Consider the following 21,526-nt stretch of genomic DNA (forward strand, 5'->3'; position numbering starts at 1 on the left):
GAGAATGCATCAGTTTATGGTGACTGAAAGTTAACTGGCAAGATTTGTTTGAAATTTAAACCAGGCAGCTTGACTCTGATTGGTCAAGGCACTGCCCTGAGGAATGAACCAGTGAATGGCTGTCACTTATTTTGTTTAGCTGAAACAGGTGCAATGTGTGTACATGTTCTTTCTGTCTGCAAAGAACAGGGTTCTGTGTATTAATACATGAAGCTTTCAGTATGTGCAAATGCGCCACACTGCGAGCCCGACTGACAATCCTCAACTGGTATTGGTTGTGAGCAGACTGAGGATTATTTAGCCCAATTGCAGAATCACATCTAATGTTGGACACTGTGTTTTGAGCTTGGGTTTTTATTTTGTTTACTGCCTCTCTCAGATCACATGGTTACGGGTGGGGTATATATAGTGATACAGAAAGTATCATAATTGTGTGGGGCAGGCTGGCTGGACCAGAAGGTCTTTACCTTTCCCTGTCATCATTCACATGTTCATAACAGATCAGAGGTTGAATTTGGTACCTTCCTGATCTGTGCAGTTCAAGTGGATAAACTGGGTGGACTGCTGCGGGAGTTAGGAATCTTCATGCATCACTACAGCGATTTATAGGCCTGTCTTTTTTTTAGTGCTTGCTTCAGTGCACTGTACTTTGTTTCCTTAATAAGTTTGGACAGTTACTGCATCTGCTTTACAGATACACAATTTTTAAAACTGATTTTCATTATTTCTGTGCTCTCTGCACCAACATGGTAAAATATGGGCACTTCAATAACGTTCAAATAATTGTGGTTCCCCATGAGCTAATCCCTCATCATCCTCTTTAAATCAGGAATGCCAAGCGCTGTGGACTTTTCTCTCTTTTTGAGAAAAAGCTGCTACATGGATGAGCTGGGCAGTGTAAATGATGCTACATGACATGCCATAGGAAGGTGAGTTGAAGTTGTCACAGCTGCGTAAAAACGCACACACACGTCTGTTTTTGTTTCTGTGTTGGATTCTGGGCAACAGAGCATGAGGCAAGTATACTCAGCTCTAAAATACCTGTCAACTCCAATATAAGTTGACAAAAGAGTACCCAATTCCTCTGCTTTCAACAGAGTAAGGTTTCCTGTTGGGCCAGCACCTAATTTACCACTTGCTGTTGGATATTGCAGAACAATGGCATGCTATGGTTAAACATGTAAGAGGCCAAATATTCCAAAATCAGCACAATCACTTTAGAGACTAACTGGGATAAAAACATGTTTGTACTGTCATACTATCTCAGGTTACGTCTCTGATGCTCCACATAAAACACAACTGAAACATAATAAGTCAGCCAGCCAGTGTCATGCATCATTCCACAAATTAAAGACTTATTGAATTCTTCTTAGCTGGTAATACAAAGGAAAATAATAGACTCCTCTCTTCTTTAAGTGGAACTAAATATGTATGAAAAATGTATGATGAGCACACATTTAAACATTAACAGCTACATTGAAAAGGCCAGCTGCAATCCGGTCTTTGAAAGGAAGAAAGAACTTGCATATGTAGCGTCTTCCATGACCGCAGGACATCCCAATGTGCTTTCCAGCCAATTAAGTACTTTCTTTTAAAAAGTGTAGTTATTTTTTATGTAGGAAATGCTTCAGTACACTTAATCATCTCAGCAAAAATACCTCTGTTCACATATTTGCTATTGTTGGACCTCATCACTGTCTTCATAGAATGAAAAATGACATTCATAACTGTACAGAAAAACATAATGCAGCATACCAGCTATCTCCTAGTATCCATTATAAAACAATTCATTAATATCATTCATTTTAAACTCAATGTAATAACTTACTCTGTTGAAGATTTTACTTGGTCTACAGTTGGTGAGTTCAAGTCACTTGCAGGAGGTACAGGTGTGGTTGAATGAACTGTAGAATGGCTTTGGGAGTCAGGTTGTACTGGGTGAATGGAAATCACCTTTGAACTCTTAACATCAAAACTTGTAGGACTGCCAGGGCTCAGTCTTCCAGGGGTTGGGCTGTGCGGTCTCACGTGTGCTGGGCTGGTTGGTCTAATCACTGCTGATACCTCAGCCATGTTTTGTCCTGAAGAACGCCTGTTTTTCCGTCCATCATCCCCATTTGGGGTCAGCTTCCTCCTGTCTCTACGTGCATTTGGCATTTGTCCGTCATCTTCACCATCTTCATGCTTCAGTGCATTCTGAGTATAGGAAAATCACAGTGAGATTTGGTATTTGCATTTCATTCAAGGGGTCTTCTGGTAACATAAACCTTTATACACAAAGGGATTGGAAACCTTGGAACAGTATTTCTGCTGTCAAACCCTATATGTGAGTGAAAACAGTACATTATTTTACAATCAGTACTAAGTATTATCACTTTGATATGAAGGGAAAATCACAGTCTAAACCAGTACAGCATCTAGGTAATTCCCCACTATTAATACATCAGGATGGAAGCTTTTAGCATTCTATACTTGCTTGGGATTAACTAACAGATGTGATCTTGTGCATGCCCATTTTCCATCACTCCACTATTGGTGGCTATGTCTTCACCTGCCTCAGCCTTAAGCTCTGGAATTCCCCTCCTTCAACCTCTCCATCTCTCTCTCCTCCTTTAAGGCACTCCTTAAAACCTACCACTTTGACCAAACTTTTGGTCACCTGTCCTAATTTTTGTTGCTCGGTGTCCAACTTTGTTTGATATTGTTTCTGTGCAGCCACTTGGGATGGTTTACTACTTTAAAGATGCTGTATAAATTGTAAGTTTTTAGGTAGAATAAAGATGAAAAATTGGAGTAGCAACAGTCTAGTAAACTCAATATAAATGTCTACAGTTCTTATAATGGATGCACTGGAATATAAGTAACGGGGAATATCTGCAGACTTAAGCTCTGCCAATAAAGTTGAAGAGTCAATTTTTACAATGCATTTTTGTGTTAATGGAATCAGAAACTTTTTCAAATTAAGCCAGGATGTCTATTCTTTTTACTGGACATTTTGCCAGGTTTCCACTACAGTAGGTTGTTTTGCCCTTTACGTGCATTGAGTATGCACACTGGAGTGGACAGGAGCATCTTAGTAAGTCAGCTCTAGCAGGCCTTGCTATAAAGACGATAATAAAGGAATGAATGGAAGGGGGAAAAGATCTATGGTGGAGGGTATGTGGAGAACAACAAAAAACAGTAACAGAGAAAAGCAGATGAAGAGCAAAGCAATAAATCTAAACATTCTATATACAATTTACTTGGCCTGTAAACTACACATTTTCCCAGTATTTTTTTGTTGATTACTCATTTCTACACAGACCAGGATAGCTTGACAACTTGTTTTCATATTTATTTTTGTAATTGTGTTTGCATAAATATGAAGGGAAAAAATCCATTTCAAAACATACTTTTTAAATTGTCGTTTATATGAAAATTCTGATCATGATCTGGAACAATGACAAAGCTGTATGATTATGGATGGACTCAGCATTACCTAATACTTTCTAAATGAACTTTTAAGAAAAAAAAACTGAGATCATTCTAGAAAACTCTAAAAATAACTCAGTTATGCCTTATAAGGAAGCAGAAATCCAAGTATTGCTACACAGTTAAACTGTCCATAGCCAAAACTTCAAAAACATATCACATTACACAAACGGACAGGTTTCCTATTTTGCGAGTCCCATCTGATTTTATGTGCACTTTCTGATTTATCTGTGGGATTTTACACCCGAGTTTTGTATGACACTGAGCAATGGAAACATAAATGGAGCAAGAGAGAAATATGGAAAATTTGAGGAGTGTTGAGCATGGAGTTAATGATGGAAAAGCACATGATTTATCAAACTCTACATGTAGGCAAATCAACACGAAAATATGAAAGGAATGAAGTGGTGTACGCATTTCAAAGTAAATGAACAGTCTCCTACAGCTAATAATGGCAAACTGCTTCATCTTTTTAAATGCCATCCATTCCAAGTAAAAAAAACTGCATGAAATCATTTGTTCTTTGCTATAGTAAATACATTCCTTTGTTAAAATTAATATGTGTGTGCATTTGCAGATTGAGTTTCTATTCACAAAGGGCAGAGCCTTTACCTTGCTGTAGCACCTGCTCAATTCTTGTGCCCATCCCAGATCAAAATAATTTTATTCAGTGCCAGGACTAACAGTATTTTTGTTTTATCTCCCCAAACCACATACTAGGGACTGAGTATTTCTGCCATGTAGGGAGTAAGACTATTTGCAAAGACGGCAGATTTTGGAGTTATGCTTTCAACAGAGGACCAAAGGCCTGTTTAGGTTAACATCAACAGCAAGCTTCATATATTTTTCTAGAAAGGATGTACTGACTCTTGTTGCCGAGATGACAGGAGTCCATGATGGTGTTTTCTTTCTTCTTTTACAATTTGAGAAAAGGACTATTCAGATGTTCAGCTATTAACCTTTAGTTTTACTTTCCATCAGGTGCCACTTTCATTATAGTCAGGAAACCAGAACTCAGCTTCTAATGGCAAATGGTCTAAATAGATTAATAGGTTTTAGTTTTTTTTAGGTTTAGAAAATGAACCGTACAGAACAAGAAAAAGTGGTAAATGACATTATAAAATGGAGGAGGAACTGATAGCGTACATTAAAATGAGTGTAAATTATATTAAAACTAGACACCAGCAGGAAAAGAGCGTCCAACTCCTGTACAAGAGGGAGTGGAAACCTCAGTTTACTGAAACCCTCCCCACCACCTCTCTACCCACTGAAGGAAGCTGCCATTGAGGTTTTAAGAGCGTGGTCACAGCAAGTGATTGAGCTACTTTGCCAACTATCTCCATGCATGCAGTGTAGCAACAGCAGCGCCATGTGCCATCATGTGATCACAACAGATCTATAGCAGATTTCATCACAAAATCCACAGGAAGACCTAAAAGACAATGGGCAAGATTTTACGCATAGAGCTGAGGAGTGGCCACCAGGGCTTTAAGCAGGTGGCACTGGCATTCCTGCCCCGATCCCCGATTGCACGGCTATCTCTCACTGGCTAGGCCCATTAACTGGCAGCAGGCGGGGGGCAAGGGGGGGCAGACCATTCCGGGGATGGAGGCAGGCAATGAAGCCGCAGCCACAATGTCAGCTGATGCCAATGGATGTGCTGATACCATCTTTAAAGGCTGCCAGCACTGGAATGCAGCTGAAGCCTTCCATGACTGAAGGCCTTCTTGAAGACCTAGCCAGCAGTCCAGGACTGCCGGTGTGAGTAGGTCTACTGGTCAGTGAAGCAGGCGTTGTGAAGGCCAGAGGAACAAGGCACTTGTTGGCATAGCGGAAGTAAGATTCTGAGTGGCCCTACAGTTCAGTGATGACTCTCTGCATGCTCTCCTCTAGGTGACTCGGGAAAGGCAGGAGGTCTAACAAAGCAGGCCTGGAGGGAGGTGACAGAGGAGGTCAGTAGCCTTGGGGTCATCCAAAGAACCTGACTGCAGAACTGCAAGCGCATGAATGAACCCCAGCGGTCCCCTTAGGGGTTAACAAATGGATATGTGCGAAGGTGCAGTTGTTGGGGAGGGAGAGCCCACTCAGTCGGTAACAATGGGGTCAGGCTGCAGCCGTTCCTATAAAAGGAATGGATGCAGCTCAGTCAACAGGTGCTAATCTGTGGCCAAATACTGGCACGCATTCGAGTGCCCCCAAAATTAACAGCTAGACTGCCACCCGCTTAGGTCTTGTGCATGTTACTGTGGGGCAACTAACATTCCTTTTCCTTGTTCCTGCAGGAGAAGAGAGCCCACAATGCCAAAGAGAGGGCCCAGACCAGCAGTAGGGTGCCATTTTTTGCTATCCTCATGCCATGAAAGAGGCAGCTCTGAAATTGGCAGGGCAGCATGGCAGCCGTTCCATCGTGGATGGCGATGCAGGAGTGCGGGCGCAAGAGGGTGAGTAGCCTCATGAGCGAGCGAGAAGGACCTTAGGTGAGCACGAGGGATGGTGTTTCTGTGCCCTCTGCTGAACCTACATCAATCTGAAGACCAGCCAATTCTGGAGGCTCACGTTTGGAAAGACAAAACACTTTGATCTTTCTAGAATCTTTCTGTTGCCTCACACAGGTCATCCACAAAAACAGAGAGTTGCCATCTCTGGGGCACAGCTGTCAGCCTCTGAGGAGGAGGTAGGTGCCTCAGAGAGTATAGCAGATACTTTTACGTTGGTGGATATGCGTTTGTGCCTGCCCACTGTGGCTGATGACAGGTCTTTGGAGTTGTCAGTAAGGTAGAAGATGCTGTACCTACAGTATGAGGTGCCTGAAGATCGGTGGAGATTCCAGAGGATATGAGCACCCTGGTTCAGACAGTGGAGGAGTCCATCCAGGTCATGAGTGCTGCCATTTCTCTCTCATCTGCATGTGTGGCCTCCTCCATTGAGAGATTGGCGACTCCCACAAGGAGAGCCAGATCCCGCAGACTAGTCGGTGGATGCCAGAGATGTGCGCAGACCTGCATGCCATTGCCTTGCCCATGAGCTCAATGGAGGAGTGGCAAGGTGAGAGTTGGATGAGACACCAGGAGTCTCCACCAGACAGCAGCTCATCAGCCGCTCTGCCTGTGACATCACTGCCTCAAGTTGCCATGATGAAAGGGAAGGCTCCTGCAACTGTGCAGGAGCCCCTCAGCATGCCGGGGCCCTCCAGGCCTCAGGTAGCCAGAGGACGACAACCAAGGTCATCCCAAGCCATGGGCCGGAAAGGTCGGCAGCCTACCTCCACCATAGCTGGCAGTGAAAGGGGAGCATTGCAGAGAAGCACTCACAGGAGAATTAAGAAAATCCACTCGGCTTCACGGGTGAATAGATTGTTACACTGCTTGTGTCTGCTTACATTTGTAACAAAGGTGTTATGCATTATGTCAACATTTCCATCTATTGCTGGAGGGTCCCTGGAAGTGTAGAAGCACCATGACTCACGCCAAGGACTGTTTGGGAGGGAGCAGAGTGCCTGTGTTTGTCATATTGACCATGCAGAAGCACCAGGTGACATTGGGCCCTGGAGGCCGAGCTTGCAACTGAGGTAAATGGTAACAGTGGAGGGTGAAGGTGGATCTTTATTTGATTGGAAGAATGACATTTAAGTGCCTCCCAAGCACCGATGTCATTGAACCTTCCATGCGGGTCCATCATGTCTTTCAGGATGCTGCAGCTGGTCATCAGCTTCCTCATCATCTGAGGATGCCTCGCGCTTCACTATATCCTCATTGGCCAGGGACTCCCCGTCTCTGCAGCGCCAGATTGCGCAAAGCGCAGCAGACCACCATGATCTGGGAGACCCTTGCTTTGGAATATTGAAATGTCCCTCTCGAACGATCCAGGCACCTGAATCTCATCTTCAGGAGACCTCTGGTGTGCTTGATGGTGGCTCATGTTGCCGCGTGGCTGGTGTTGTATCTCTCCTTTGCTTCCATTCTATGGTTGCCCACTGAAGTTAGTAGCCATCTCTTTAACAGGTAGCCCTTGGCGCCAAGAATCCAACCCTGAAGGCATGTGGGTGGACTGCAAAGCTCAGGCACCTGAGAGTTTCTGAGTATGTAGGTGTCGTGGCTGCTTCCAGAGTACCGAGCACATGCCTGCAGGATCCATTGGCGGTGTTCACAGACCAGCTGCATTTTGAGGGAATGGAATCCCTTCCTATTAATGGAGACCGCTGGCTGGCCTGTGGGAGCCTTGATGGCCACATGTGTTCAGTCTATCACACATTCACCTGGGGGAATACAGTGATGGCCCCAAATCCTATGGCTCTCTCAGACTGACTGTCTAGATCAGTGCAATAATGGATGTATTGGCTGGGCTCCCTGAAGAAGGCATAGATCACCACCTTGATGCAATGATGTGCCCCTGATTAGGAGATTCCACACATCTCTCCAGTGGACCCCTGGAATGAACCGGAGGTGTAGAAGTTGAGGGCCAAGATGACCTTCACCGGCACTGGCATTGGGTGACCACCAATACCAATGGGGCTCAACATGTCCCTCATCATGGTGCACAAAGATCTGTGACGGCCTCTTGGGAGAGGCACGGTATTTGGTGACACTGCCGCTCCGACATCTGGAGGTAGCTCATCCTCTGTCTGTATACCCTCGCTACAGGGTACCTTCTTCTGTGCTGGAGCCTGCTCGCAGTTCACTCTGCAACCTTCTCCTGCTTTCCCATGCGAGGCTGCCCCTGCAGGTGGCCATGAGGTTGCTGCTGTCTGGATCCCTCTGGCTGCAGCTCCCTCCCTATCAAATTCTCCTTTTTGCTGGAAAATCGGCCTCCTGAGTGGGTGATGGCATGTGGGCACTCATGGTCTCAAGGGCCACTCTCCCAATGCTTCCTCCAACCACCCCACCCACCCCCTCTCAGCCCCCTTTCAACTGCCATATGGCACTATGGAGGTTCAACCCCATATCCTGGCACCTGAACTTCCCCTCCTCGCTGCAATATGATATGGCCGTGCTGCCCCAGCCTTCCAGTGAAGGCATGCTGCCTCACCCAAAAGCTGCTGAATTCAACACTGACCTGACCTGTCGCCTCTTTGCTGCTGTGATATACCCGCCGGGGTTCTGACGCCCCGTGGCCCCCATTTACTTTGTACAAAATTGGAATGGGTCTGTAATTTCTCAGTCAATTGGCACTTTTAAGTGCTTTAAATACCTTGTTTTCAGATCCGCATGCCATTTCCACTGGACATGCCATCTGCCGCTCGTAAAATTGGTACTTGGTGTGCTGACACCACACGAAATTTTAAGCCCCCCACTGCTTCCAAGGCCGTCCACAAAGGAGCCAGAAAATCCTAGTCAATGAGTGGCTTCAGATCAACTGCAGGCTTGCTGATTTTCTTGAATTCTTCTAATGATGGGAGCCAGAATGATTGAACTTTGGAGTAAGATGATAAAACATGAAGAAAGCCATCAACTTCTCCTGCATTTTTCCAACATGAATTGAAAATCAAGAGTTCGAATGGCGTGCAGGCACTGAGGTAAAACTATGTGTTGCAACGTTTCCATTTGCATTATGATGCAGCCTGTTGCTACTTGGCTCATTGTAATCTTCTGGATAATTAGTTTCCATCCGCTAATCTGAAATAGTGATATTCAGTGCTCCTTCTCCTTTGGCCTCTCAAGGAATCAAGGGATATGGCAAATGGGCGGGAAAGTGGAGTTGAAGCAGATCAGCCATGATCGTATTGAATGGCGGAGCAGGCTTGAAGGACTGTATGGTCTCCTGCTCCTATTTCTTATGTTATGTTCTAAATTGGGCCGAAAGATAGATATAATATTGAATAGCATTCCCTCAATGGTTGAGCAAGTCATCCTAAGTCTCTTACACTTCTGCAAATAGAAAGTGCTCACATGCTGTTCCCACCTAGCAGGGAAAAGATTCTGTACTTCGTACACAATCATTTTACGTTGAATTCAGCAGGTGTCTGTTACTTAAGAATGGGACTTCATCATCAGCACTTTTCAGGACTAAACAGCCTGTGGTTTAATACCTTGCTTACCTTTATAATAAACAATACATGGATTGTTACCGCTGCTATGAAAGGTGGATAAGAAAGAAGTAGCTCAAAAACTAAGGTAAACGGTCAACATAGTTTATTTTTTGTCCATTTCTCTAAAAGCTGATGACATCATCCAGGAGATTCCCTGAACTTCAATGTATGAGGGAGCTGAATTGACACACAGTTAAGATGTCAAACTGCCGATGCAACCTGAGGGTCTGTACAAATTAATACACCTCCTGCAGAACCTCCTCTTTCAGACAAAGCTCCTCCAATTAAATTACCTGCTTTACACGATGTTTTAAAAATTTAACCAAAATAGACAAAAAGGGCAAAGATATGAAAAATGCTGCAAATGCACAAAACACAAGACTGAAAAAAATGATCGGTTGCTGTTTCAACTGAGAGCACCATTAGAGATGAGAACTGACACTGACCGACTTGTGGGGTGTATTTCAAGCATTTTTTCCTTTTAATCTCAGACTTTCCTATTTATCAAAAGCAGGTTAAAGTTAAACCCAAATCTTTTCAGAGTTGATATAAATTATGAGAATTTCTCTTTGATAAGAAATTGTACCACTGAAACATAGCTGCACACTGATGATACATGCACTATTCTTTCAAGGATGAAAGGGGCCCCATATAACTTAGAGGCAACATAGCTGTAATGAAATGTGTGGATGTTTTCCAAGGGTGAAAGAACAATCACAGCACATCAGCACCCGGTGTGAGATTCTATTTATATTCCACAGCCTCCTGGAGGTGGTTCAGGAGGTAAATGGTCCTAAAATATACTATACTTTGTTACAGCTGTGCAACATCTGTGTAGCAGGTGTGTATGTCATGCTTTGACATGTTTTCTTCCTGGCAAGTGTGGGTCAGTGCCTTGTATGCTGATGCGATCTGTACTCTGGAGTGATTGACTTCACTGCTTGAGGAAGGACACTGTTATTGATGAAACTGCAGGCCCTTTTATACAACAGGGAGAGCAGCCTCCAAGAGCTTTGTTTGTCCTGCAAATTTACACTGTACTGGTGTCACCTCTTTATTTATTTAGCAAATGCAAATTCCCGGAGTCAAGCGATAGCCTCCTCAGTTTAAGGTAAGTAGTCCTCAACTCTGTTGAGGGAACACTCCTCGGTAATGTACAGCATTGTTTGTGTCTCTCCACAAATGTATAAGAGTTTTGTACTGAGGCCACAGTGGTGGAGGTTGGCTGCACAGGGGTCCTGGCTTGTCCTGAACTGATTTAGCAAAGACCACTCTTGCCGTGGTAGTTCAAAGCCTGCCATTCAATAGATGGGGTTTGTCACAAGGAACTTGTTAATGACTTCCCGTGTTTCCCATTCCTTGATCCAAAGAAAGTCTACTTGCTTGCTCAGGAAGGTTGCTCCATAGTGGCTGCCGAGATGGAAGGTGGGCAGTAGGTGGATTGAACATGCCATTATGGAGTGATAAGTGAGGTGCAGCACGGATGGTTTCAACCAGCTTGTGGGTTTTTTTCAGTCGGCAGATGTGTGGGGGAGTGATATTTGCGAGGAGAGGAAGCCAGGGGAGGGGTGTTGAGCAGAGGGTTCCAGTTATGATGCGCATTGGTGCATTCAGTTGAGTTGAGTGTGTGTGTGAGATGACCTAGGTCAGACAGGTACACAGTACTCTGTTGCTGAGTATGATAGGGTAAGTGCTGAGGTCTGGAATATAATGGCAGCAGTGCCCCACATAGATCCAGCAAGTTTGGTTAATAGGTTGTTTCAGGTTTTGATCTTTTCTCCCTCTGATCCAGTGGCTTATGTGGCTAATTTATACTGACTGCTCCATGCATGCTACAAAATCAGAGGAAGTCTGGTGACACCAGTGCAGTGTAAATTTGGTCTAATGGAATACAGTTTTATTAGCTATACCTGGCTACCAGTTACGAGAAACCTGAGCAACAAGAGATGACAAACAAAGACGTATAGAAAAATGGCCAGTCCTCATCAGAGGATTGTGTATTGCTGGAGCAGCTCAAGCATTGGTAATTCAGTCCCAGAAATGTTAACAGAAACAAGATCAATCCGCAAAGTGAATGAAAGCAGAATACCACTTCAAACGAACACAAAATTATCTGTACACGATGGACGGGTTGCACCTGATCCAGAACGGGACCAGCATCCTTGCTGGGAGGTTTGCTAGTGCTGTTGGGGTGGGGTTTAAACTAATTTGGCAGGGGGATGGGATACAGAGTGGAAGCACAGTAGGGGGTGATGTACAATCAAATATAAATGTGAAGCTAAGTCAGTCCGGAGGACAGAGTAAAAGTAGATCTGTTAAGGCTCAGGCAAATAATGCAAGGCTAGATTGTATATATTTTAATGCAAGGAGTCTTACTAGTAAGGCAGATGAATTGAGGGCGTTGATTAACACATGGGAATATGATATTATTGCTATTACTGAGACATGGTTGAGGGAAGGGCAGGACTGGCAGCTTAATATCCCAGGCTATAGAATCTTCAGACGTGATAGGGGAGGGCGTAAAAGAGGTGGCATTGCACTGTTGATTAAACAGACAATTACTGCAGTAAGGAGGGATGATATCTTAGAAGGTTCCTTTAATGAGGCCATATGGGTAGAACTTAAAAACAAAAAGGGGGCTATTACTTGGCTGGGAGTGTACTCCAGGCCTCCAAACAGTCAGGCAGTGGTAGAGCAGCAGTATATGTTGGCAAATCTCAGAGAGGTGCAATAATAATAGGGTAATAATAGTAGGGGATTTCAACTTCCCCTATATTAGAGGGGATAGTATGAGTGCAAAAAGCTTAAAGGGGGCAGAATTCTTCAAGTGCATTCAGGAGAGCTTTTTGAGCCAGCACGTAGAGAGTCCTACAAAAGGAGGAGCAGTACTGGACTTAATGAAGCCGGACAAGTGGTAGAAGTGGCAGTGGGGGAGCATTTCGGCAATAGTGACCATAACTGTAAGATTTAAGATTGTTATGGAAAAGGACACAGAGGGATTGGAAATAAGAGTACTGAATTGGGGGAAGGCAGATTTCAATATGATAAAACAGGACCTCGCTAAAGTGAACTGGGAGCAGCTTCTTATAGGAAAGTCTACATCAGACCAGCGAGAGTCATTTAGAAGGGAAATTGTGAGGGTTCAGGTGCAGCATGTTCCTGTAAAGGTGAAGAGTAGGACCAACAGGTCAAGGGAACCCTGGATGTCAAGGGATATAGAGGATTGGATAAGGAAAAAAAAGGAGGCGTATGGCAGATTCAGAGCGCTGAAAACAGTGGAGGCCCTACAGGAGTATCAAAAGTGTAGGGGAGTACTTAACAAAGTAATTAGGAGAGCGAAGAGGGAGCATGAAAAATCACTGGCAGACAAGATAAAGGAAAATCCTAAGGCGTTTTATAAGTAGGTTAGGGGCAAGAGGATAACCAGGGAAAAAGTGGGGCCCATTAGGGATCAAAGAGGCAATCTGTGTGTGGAGCCAGAGGACATATGTGAGGTTTTGAACGATTATTTTTTATCTGTGTTCACTATGGAGAGGAACGATGTAGGTGTAGTGATCAAGGAAGGGGATTGCGATATACTAGATCAAATTAGCATTGAAAAGGAGGAAGTATTAGCTGTATTAGCGGGCTTGAAGGTGGATAAATCCCCAGGCCCAGATGAAATGTATCCCAGGCTGCTATGTGAGGCAAGGGAGGAGATAGCGGGGGCTCTGACACAAATTTTCAAATCCTCTCTGGCCACAGGAGAGGTACCAGAGGATTGGAGGACAGCAAATGTGTTACCATTATTCAAGAAGAGTAGCAGGGATAAACCAGATAATTACACGCTGGTGAGTCTAACATCAGTGGTAGGGAAATTATTGGAAAAAATTCTGAGAGACAGGATTAATCTCCACTTGGAGAGGCAGGGATTAATCAAGGATAGTCAGCATGGCTTTGTCAGGGGGCAATCGTGTCTAACAAGTTTGATTGAATTTTTCAAGCAGCTAACTAGAGGTGTAGATGAGGGTAAAGCATCTGATGTAGTCTACATGGACTTCAGTAAGTCTTTTGATAAGGTCACCCATGGGAGATTGGTTAAGAAAGTAAAGGCCCATGGGATCCATGGTAATTTGGATCCAAAATTGGCTTATTGGCAGGAGGCAGAGGGTGATGGTAGAGGGTTGTTTCTGCGAGTGGAAGCCTGTGACCAGTGGGGTACCGCAGGGATCGGTGCTAGGACCCTTACCGTTTGTAGTGCACATTAATGATTTAGACGTGACTATAGGAGGTACGATCAGTAAGTTCGCAGACGACACAAAAATTGGTGTCGTAAATAGTGAGGAGGAAAGCCTTAGACTATAGGATGATATAGATGGGCTGGTGAGATGGGCGGAGTCGTGGCAAATGGAGTTTAATACTGAGAAGTGTGAGGTGATGCACTTTGGGAGGTCTAACAAGGCAATGGAATATACCATGGATGGTAGGACCCTAGGGAGTACAGAGGATCAGAGAGACCTTGGTGTGCTTGTCCATAGATCACTGAAGGCAGCAGCACAGGTAGATAAGGTGGTTAGGAAGGCATACAGGATACTTTCCTTTATTAGCCGAGGCATAGAATATAAGAGCAGGGGGGTTATGATGGTGCTGTATAAAACACTGGTTCGGCCACAGTTGGAGTACTGTGTACAGTTCTGGTCGCCACACCATAGGAAGGATGCGATTGCACTGGAGAAGGTGCAGAGCAGATTCACCAGGATGTTGGCCTGGGCTGGAGCATTTCAGTTATGAGGACAGACTAGATAGGCTGGGTTTGTTTTCTTTGGAGCGGAGAAGGCTGAGGGGGGCATGACTGAGGAATACAAGATTACGAGGGGCATTGATAGGATCGATAGGAAGAGACTTTTTCCCTTAACGGAGAGATCAATAACTAGGTGGGATAGATTTAAGGTAAGGGGCAGGAGGTTTAGAGGGGAGTTGAGGAAGAATTCTTTCACCCAGAGGGTGGTTGGAATCTGGAACACACTGCCTGAAGGGGTGGTAGAGGCAGGAACCATCACAACATTCAAGAAATATTTAGAGGAGAACATGAAACGCCATAACATACAAGGCTACGGGTCAAGTGCAGGGAAATGGAATTTGTTAGGACGGGTGCCTGATGGTCGGCGCAGGCGCGTTGGGCCAAAGGGCCTGTTTCTGTGCTGTAAAACTCTATGACTCTAAAATCTCACCATACAGTCACTTCAGGAATCTTGCGAACAATAGATTCGGAGTCTGTGGAAGCCATTCATTTTGTTCTAAAGGGTACAACAGTCATTCCGTTTGGGTTATCCATGCTTTTGTTACTTCCAGTCCTGACCATTCCAATGCTTTCGTGGCCAGCCTCTCATCTTCCACCCTCCGTAAACTTAAGCTCATCTAAAATACTGCTGCCTGTATCCTAACCCGCACCAAGTCATGTTCACTATCACCCCTGTGTTCGCTGATCTACTTTAGCTCATGGTGCAGCAGCACCTCAGTTTTAAAATTCTCATCTTTGTTTTCAAATCCCTTCATGGTCTCACCCCTCACTGTCTCTGCAACCTCCTTAAGCCCTACAGCCCTTCGAGCTTCCCATGAGGGGGAAAGGTAGGGTAACCAAAGCGAGAGCTCATGGATGATGAAAGAGATAAAGAGTAAGATGAAGCAGAAAAAGGGTATGTGTGACAGATGTCAGGTTGATCATATGCGAGAACCAGGCTAAATATAAAAAGGTCAGAGAGGAAGTGAAAAGGGAAATAAGAGAGGCAAAGACAGAGTAAGAGAAAGGATAAGCAGCCAACATAAAAGGGAATTCAAAAGTGTTCGATAGGCATATAAATAGTAAAAGGGTAGTAAGAGGTGTGGGCCGATTCGGGACTAAAAAAGGGATCTATGCATAGAGGCAGAGGGCATGGCTGAGGTATTAGATGAGTACTTTGTATCTGCCTTTACAAAGGAAAAGGATGCTGAAGCCATAGTGAATGAGAAAGTAGTTGAGACACTGGATGGGCTAAAAATTGATAACGAGGAGGTATTCAAAAGGCTAGCTGTACATAAAGTGAGTAAGTCACCAGGACTGGATGGGATGCATCTGAGGATGCCAAGGGAAGTAAGGAAGGAAATTGTGGAGGTTCTGGCCTTAATCTTCCAATCTTCCTTAGATACAGGGGTGTTGCCAGAGGACTGGACAATTGCAAACGTTACACACTTGTTCGATAAAGGATTTAAAGATAAACCCAGCAACTACAGGCCAGTCGGTTTAACTCGATGGTGGAAAAGCTTTTAGAAATGATAATCCAGGACAAAATTATCACTTGGATAAATGTGGATTAATTAAGGAAAGCCAGCAGGGATTTGTTAAAGGCAAATTGTGTTTAACTAACTCGATTGAGTGGTTGATGTGGTGCACATGGACTTCCAAAAGGCATTTGATAAAGTGCCTCATAATTAGCTTGCCCGCAAAGTTGAAGTTTATGGAATAAAAGGGACAGTGGCAGCATGGATATGAAGTTGGCTAAGTACCAGGAAATAGAATAGGGGTGAACAGTTGTTTTTCAGACTGGAGGAAGGTATACAGTGGGGTTCTCCAGCGATTGGTACTAAGACCACTGCTTTTCATGACATATATTGATGAACTGCACTTGGGTGTATGTACAACTTGGGTTGTATTTCAAAATCGGCAAATGTCACAAAACTTGGAAGTATTGTGAATTGTGAGGAGGATAGTGATAGACTTCAAGAAGACATAGACGGGCTGGTGGAATGGGTGGACATGTTGCAGATGAAATTTAATGCAGAGAAGTGTGAAGTGATATATTTTGCTAGGAAGAACAGGAGAGGCAACATAGGGTGCAGGAGCCGAGAGACCTGGGGGTATACGTGCACAAATCATTGAAGGTTGCAGGGCAGGTTGAGAAAGTGGTTAAAAAGACATACAGGATCCTGGATTTTGTAAACAGAGGCATAAAGCACAAAAACAAGGAAGTTATGATGAACCTTTAGAAAACACTGGTTTGGCCTCAACTGGAGTCTTGTGTCCAATTCTAGGCACCACGCCAGGAAGGTTGTGGAAGCATTAGACAGGATGCAGAAAAGATTTGAGAATCGTTCCGGGGATGAGAGACTTCAGTTAATGTGGATAGATTAGAGAAGCTGGAGTTGTTTATTAATGGTAAGTTAATGTTGTTAAGATACACAGGTGAAGGACATTGTGTAATTAAACACTTAGAGTGGATATAAAGAGCAAAAGAACTAATGGCAACGTGAGGAAAAGCTTTTTTAGGCAGAGAATTGTTACGACCAGGTGAGAAAGGTGTCTGGGGGGTTCCCTCTCAGCCTTCACCTGGTCTTACTGTGACAGGGTTTAATTTTAAACACACTGTGTTTTTAGCTCCCCCTTGGTGAATCCGTGTTCACCGTTTTCCAATTATAAGGCAAAGAAACCAGCACGAACAGGTTTTCTTAGGTTTGAAGAAAAGTTGAAATTTATTAAACTTGAACTTAAACTCTAATTGGGTTGACGCCTACGGATACACGATGCACCCATGTTAGCATGCATTCGCAATACACACATGCACATAGAGTTAGAAAAGACGCTCTGTCATGGCCACTGCAATGATTGCCAGCACGGTCTCCTCCCTGGGGGTGAGGACATGCAGCCGTGCCTGTCCCCTGCTGGTTAGGTGCTGCTGCCTCTGATTATGCAATGCTTTGTCCTGCAAGAGAGAGGAGACTGTATCAGTGAGTGGACAATGTGTTTGGGTGAGATGCCTGTCACAGTTGAATAGCTGGCAGGCGTGTGCTGTGAGATGCGAGTGTGCCGCTTACAGCAGTGCTAAGTGCGTGAGGGTGCAGTGCAGCTATGAATATTGATAGAGTTGGTACAGTAGGTGAGTGAAGGGGGCGTGATGAATGAAGCAGTGGGCGAGACCAGTGGTTCATTTGTAAGGATATAGCATGTGAAGATGCATTTACTGATCCTGTCCACTCATGTGAGGTGTTACGACCAGGTGAGAAAGGGGTCTAGGGTTCCCTCTCAGCCTTCACCTGGTCTTACCGTAACAGGGTTTAATTTTAAACACACCATGTTTTTGGTACCCCTTTGGTGAATCCTTGTTCACTGCTTTCCAATTGTAAGACAAAGAAACCAGCCAAAGAGATTTTCTTAGTTTTAAAGAAGAAAAGTTGAAATTTATTAAACTTAAACTCTAATTCAGTTAATGCCTACGGATACATGACGCGCCCATGCTAGCATGCATACATGATAAACACACATGTAGATAGAGACAGAAAAGAGCAGAAGAAATAAAGTGGAAAAGTTTGAGGCAATATCTGAAGGTGGTTTTGGGTCCAGTATTCTTCTTAAGCCTTGTTTGATGTAGGAGACTTTTCTCTCTTGAGGTTCACATCTTCAGTGGATTTGGAGTTTATTTATTTATTTAGAGATACAGCACTGAAACAGGCCCTTCGGCCCACCGAGTCTGTGCCGACCATCAACCACCCATTTATACTAATCCTACATTAATTACATATTCCTACCACATCCCCACTTGTCCCTACATTCCCCGACCACCTGCCTATACTTGGAGCAATTTATAATGGCCAATTTACCTATCAACCTGCAAGTCTTTGGCTGTGGGAGGAAACCGGAGCACCCGGCGAAAACTCACGCGGTCACAGGGAGAACGTGCAAACTCCGCACAGGCAGTACCCAGAATTGAACCCGGGTCGCTGGAGCTGTGAGGCTGCGATGCCAACTACTGCGCCACTGTGCTGCCCCAGAGAGAGAGATGGGAGCAGACAGGAGAAGTTTTTACAGTCCTGGAGCAAAAAGTCTCTCTCTCTCAAACTCTCTGTACAATTCAAAAAAACTGAGGTTGCTCAGCAGGTTAGTCATGTGACTAGCTGGTTTGACCACATCTGAAGGTGGATTCGGTCATCTTAGCAGTCATCCTGGAATGTGAGTTTCCTCACCTTCAGTGTCTGGTGATCAAAGTCCATTGTGGGTTGAATGTGTCAGGGAATGGTCCTTTGTCTCCACAAACACTGGCTGTTCATCTGTAAATGCTTTTTCCAGCCACAGCTGATCTGTTTAACAAATCATTTCCTTGCTCCAGCAACAATTTAAAATCAATGTTCATATGACAAAATTAATTTGCCTCATTCTTGGCAGGTGGGGGGGTCTGCATGACAGAGGTCATTGAACTTTTTTGTGGCACTGCATCCAGGTCCTCGGAGCTAGACTGCTGGAATTGACCGTGACGTCTATCTTCTCCCACCGCCTGCATAACGGCTGTCAGAAAGGCTTCCTGGCCCCGAGGGGAGAGGAACTCTCTCCTCCTGTACACTTCCTGCATCAAGGCCTCCTGCAAGAACCTTGGAGCATGCTCTCTGGCTTGTTACAACACTTTCACTCCTCTTTCTGCTCTTCCCTGGCTACTTGCAGCACCTGCTGCAGCCAGAATGCAGCAAATCTTTCAGAGGTGCAATCTGGCAGGTGCAGTCTAGCTTTAAGTGGTGCAGGCTACCGTTACGTAGTGCTAGCCTCGCACAAACTTGTCCCTCTGTTCAGGCATGCAGCTTAGCTCTGGGCTGCATACCACTATCATTTAAATTAGCAGGCAGCATGAAGTTTGCATGCTGCCCACATCACTATGAACAGGCAGGGGTTAATCATGCATCACAATCCCCGAAACCGACTACTGGCTTGATTTAATTTATCCCCCTGCCTCTTTGACCAAGCTTTTGGCCACCTGTCCAACTATCTCATTATGCAGCTCAGCGTCAAATTCTGTTTGATAACATTCCTGAGAAGCATCTGGGGAGATTGTGCGATGTTAATGGCATTAGATAAATACAAGTTATTGTTGTTTACAGTCCGTGGCAGGGATTCCATTTGGTTTAGTGTTTGTGGCAGGGGCCGGAATTTTATTCTGGCAACGGGAGTCTCGACATCCGGAAAAAGCGACTCCGAGATCCCTGCGTTGCGTCTTCGCTGGAATTCCCTTCGAATCTAATGCAAATCAGGCACGTAAGTGGACAGCGATGGGCCTTCCACAGGATCAAAGACCCTGTCGCCGGAAATCCTGCCCTTGGAGAGCTTCCAGCCAATCAGAGGCTGGCAGCTGTAGAGCCACCGTGGAGGCAATGGCTGCTGCTGGAGGAGCACCTACCAGAGGCCGAAGAGTATTGCTGGACCCAGGCCACAGATAGGTCAGGGTGGGTAGGGTTTCACAGGTTGGGGGTCACGGGGGAGGAGGGTCACCAGCAAGGGCAGGGGGGGATGGCTGTCAGCTGCCACCCCTCCCCCATTTCCTGATAATGGGTCCCTCATGCAGGTACTAAGTGTCGTTTAACTAGGTTCCCATCACCTCGAAGCTGGGAAGCATCCTGCACCGTTTTCCGTGCTGTCCTTCTCGTGTGACGACAGGATGGGAAGAGGTCCTTAATTGGGGTGAATTGCTCAGTTAAGGTTCTCAATCGGCGGCAGGGCAGGAAGGCCGTTCACAGGCCTTCCCACTCCAGACTAAATATTGAGAGAGGCGGGATGGTGGCAGGAAACCCCCCGCCACCATCCCACCCGATTTTATGCTCTCCCACCTCCAAACCTGATGCGGAGGGAGCATAAATTTCCCCCCAGGAATTCCGTTTGGCTGAGAGTGAGCGACAGGGATTCCATTTTGTTGAGAGTGAGCGACAGGGATTCCGTTTATTACCCCCATACAACTTGATGAAATTATGTAATAATGCCAGCAAAATGAATGTCACATCAACAGGAGTGAGTGGCTTAATCAAATTGTCTGATAAACCACTGCTGTGTTATAGTCAGCACCATGGATAGGAATGAGCTGTAGGACAGAAATCTAACAAGTATATTTTTATACCGCTCATTATCTAAGTTCTTAAATTAAAATAGTGAAAACTTGCTATAAATGTTTATCTTTGAGTGCAAACTGTAAACTGACATGCAGATAGCAGATCCATTCCAGTAATATCACAGTGAAAGACTCTCTCCCCCTCACCCTGATGGCTGCTCTAACTTGTGATGCTATTTCCATGAAAATCCAAATGTAAGTAAAAGTGTTTCTTGTCAGTAACAGGTCTAGTTATTGGTCAAGTTACAAGCAATCATGGAACCAATCTCCACAATATTTAATCAGAAAAGTGAAACATTATGGATATTCAATATGCAGCTACCTGGGATCATCTTTACACTGCAGCTACCAGTTTCAGATTGTTACCTGCTTACAGAAACAAAATCAGTTGAAACAAGTTCTACTACTCAATCTGTATCACTCTCTGATCAGGGAAAATGAATCCATTTGCATATAGCCTGTGTGAATCTGAAGCGATGCAAGATTGTCTGATGCTAATTTTCTGAAGTAGATTTGGATGATTTCATATTCTAATCACACTGCTAGGTTTGTGTTAGTGCAAATTTGAAAATGTTCTGCATTATTGAAAGCAATACAGTATAAATAGTATATAGTATTCATATTGTTGCGACCGAGGCGGGAGTTATGCACTGTCAATTCGGATAGTTGGAGGTTCAATCTGAGGATTGTCTATGCCTCCTCCTGCCTCATCCTTTTCCTTCTTAACAGTCCCCATTTCCTGACATACCCGTACCGGCTTAACCTCCTCCCTACGATAATATTGCTTTAACATATTGACGTGACTCAACCGATTCTTCTTCCGGTGATCAGGGCTGTCAAACAAGTAATCTACCTTACCCACTCTTTTAATCACTTTATATGGCCACTGAATCGTGCTTTTAATGGTTCACCCTGTAATGGTAACAGTACCAATACCTCATACCCTGGTTGAAAATTGCAGGTCTTTGCATTCTTGTCTGTCCATTTTTTCATATTGGCTTGGGATGCTTTAAGGTGTTCCTGAGCCACACTGCAAGCTTTCGTGAGCCTTTCCCGGAACACAGATACATAAGTATCCGAAGATTCAATCCTTTGTTCGAAGAATCAGTCTCTGATGAGTTTTAGAGGACCTCTTACTTCATGTCCGTAAAATAAT

The 21,526-nt window shown here is 44.6% G+C and overlaps 1 protein-coding gene across 5 annotated transcripts in view; it reads right to left on the reverse strand.

Annotated features, from left to right (window-relative positions):
- The window catches only part of fhod1 (formin homology 2 domain containing 1), a 386,223-nt gene that overhangs the window by 95,651 nt on the left and 269,046 nt on the right, over positions 1-21,526 (reverse strand). For all 5 annotated transcript variants that reach the window (XM_068049567.1, XM_068049568.1, XM_068049569.1 and 2 more), the window contains one exon: positions 1,829-2,196. In XM_068049567.1, coding sequence (XP_067905668.1) covers positions 1,829-2,196 — 368 coding nt within the window. The remainder of the gene's footprint in view (positions 1-1,828; positions 2,197-21,526) is intronic.

This window comes from Heterodontus francisci, chromosome 17, assembly GCF_036365525.1.
Source record: "Heterodontus francisci isolate sHetFra1 chromosome 17, sHetFra1.hap1, whole genome shotgun sequence".
NCBI classification, from domain to species: domain Eukaryota; kingdom Metazoa; phylum Chordata; class Chondrichthyes; order Heterodontiformes; family Heterodontidae; genus Heterodontus; species Heterodontus francisci.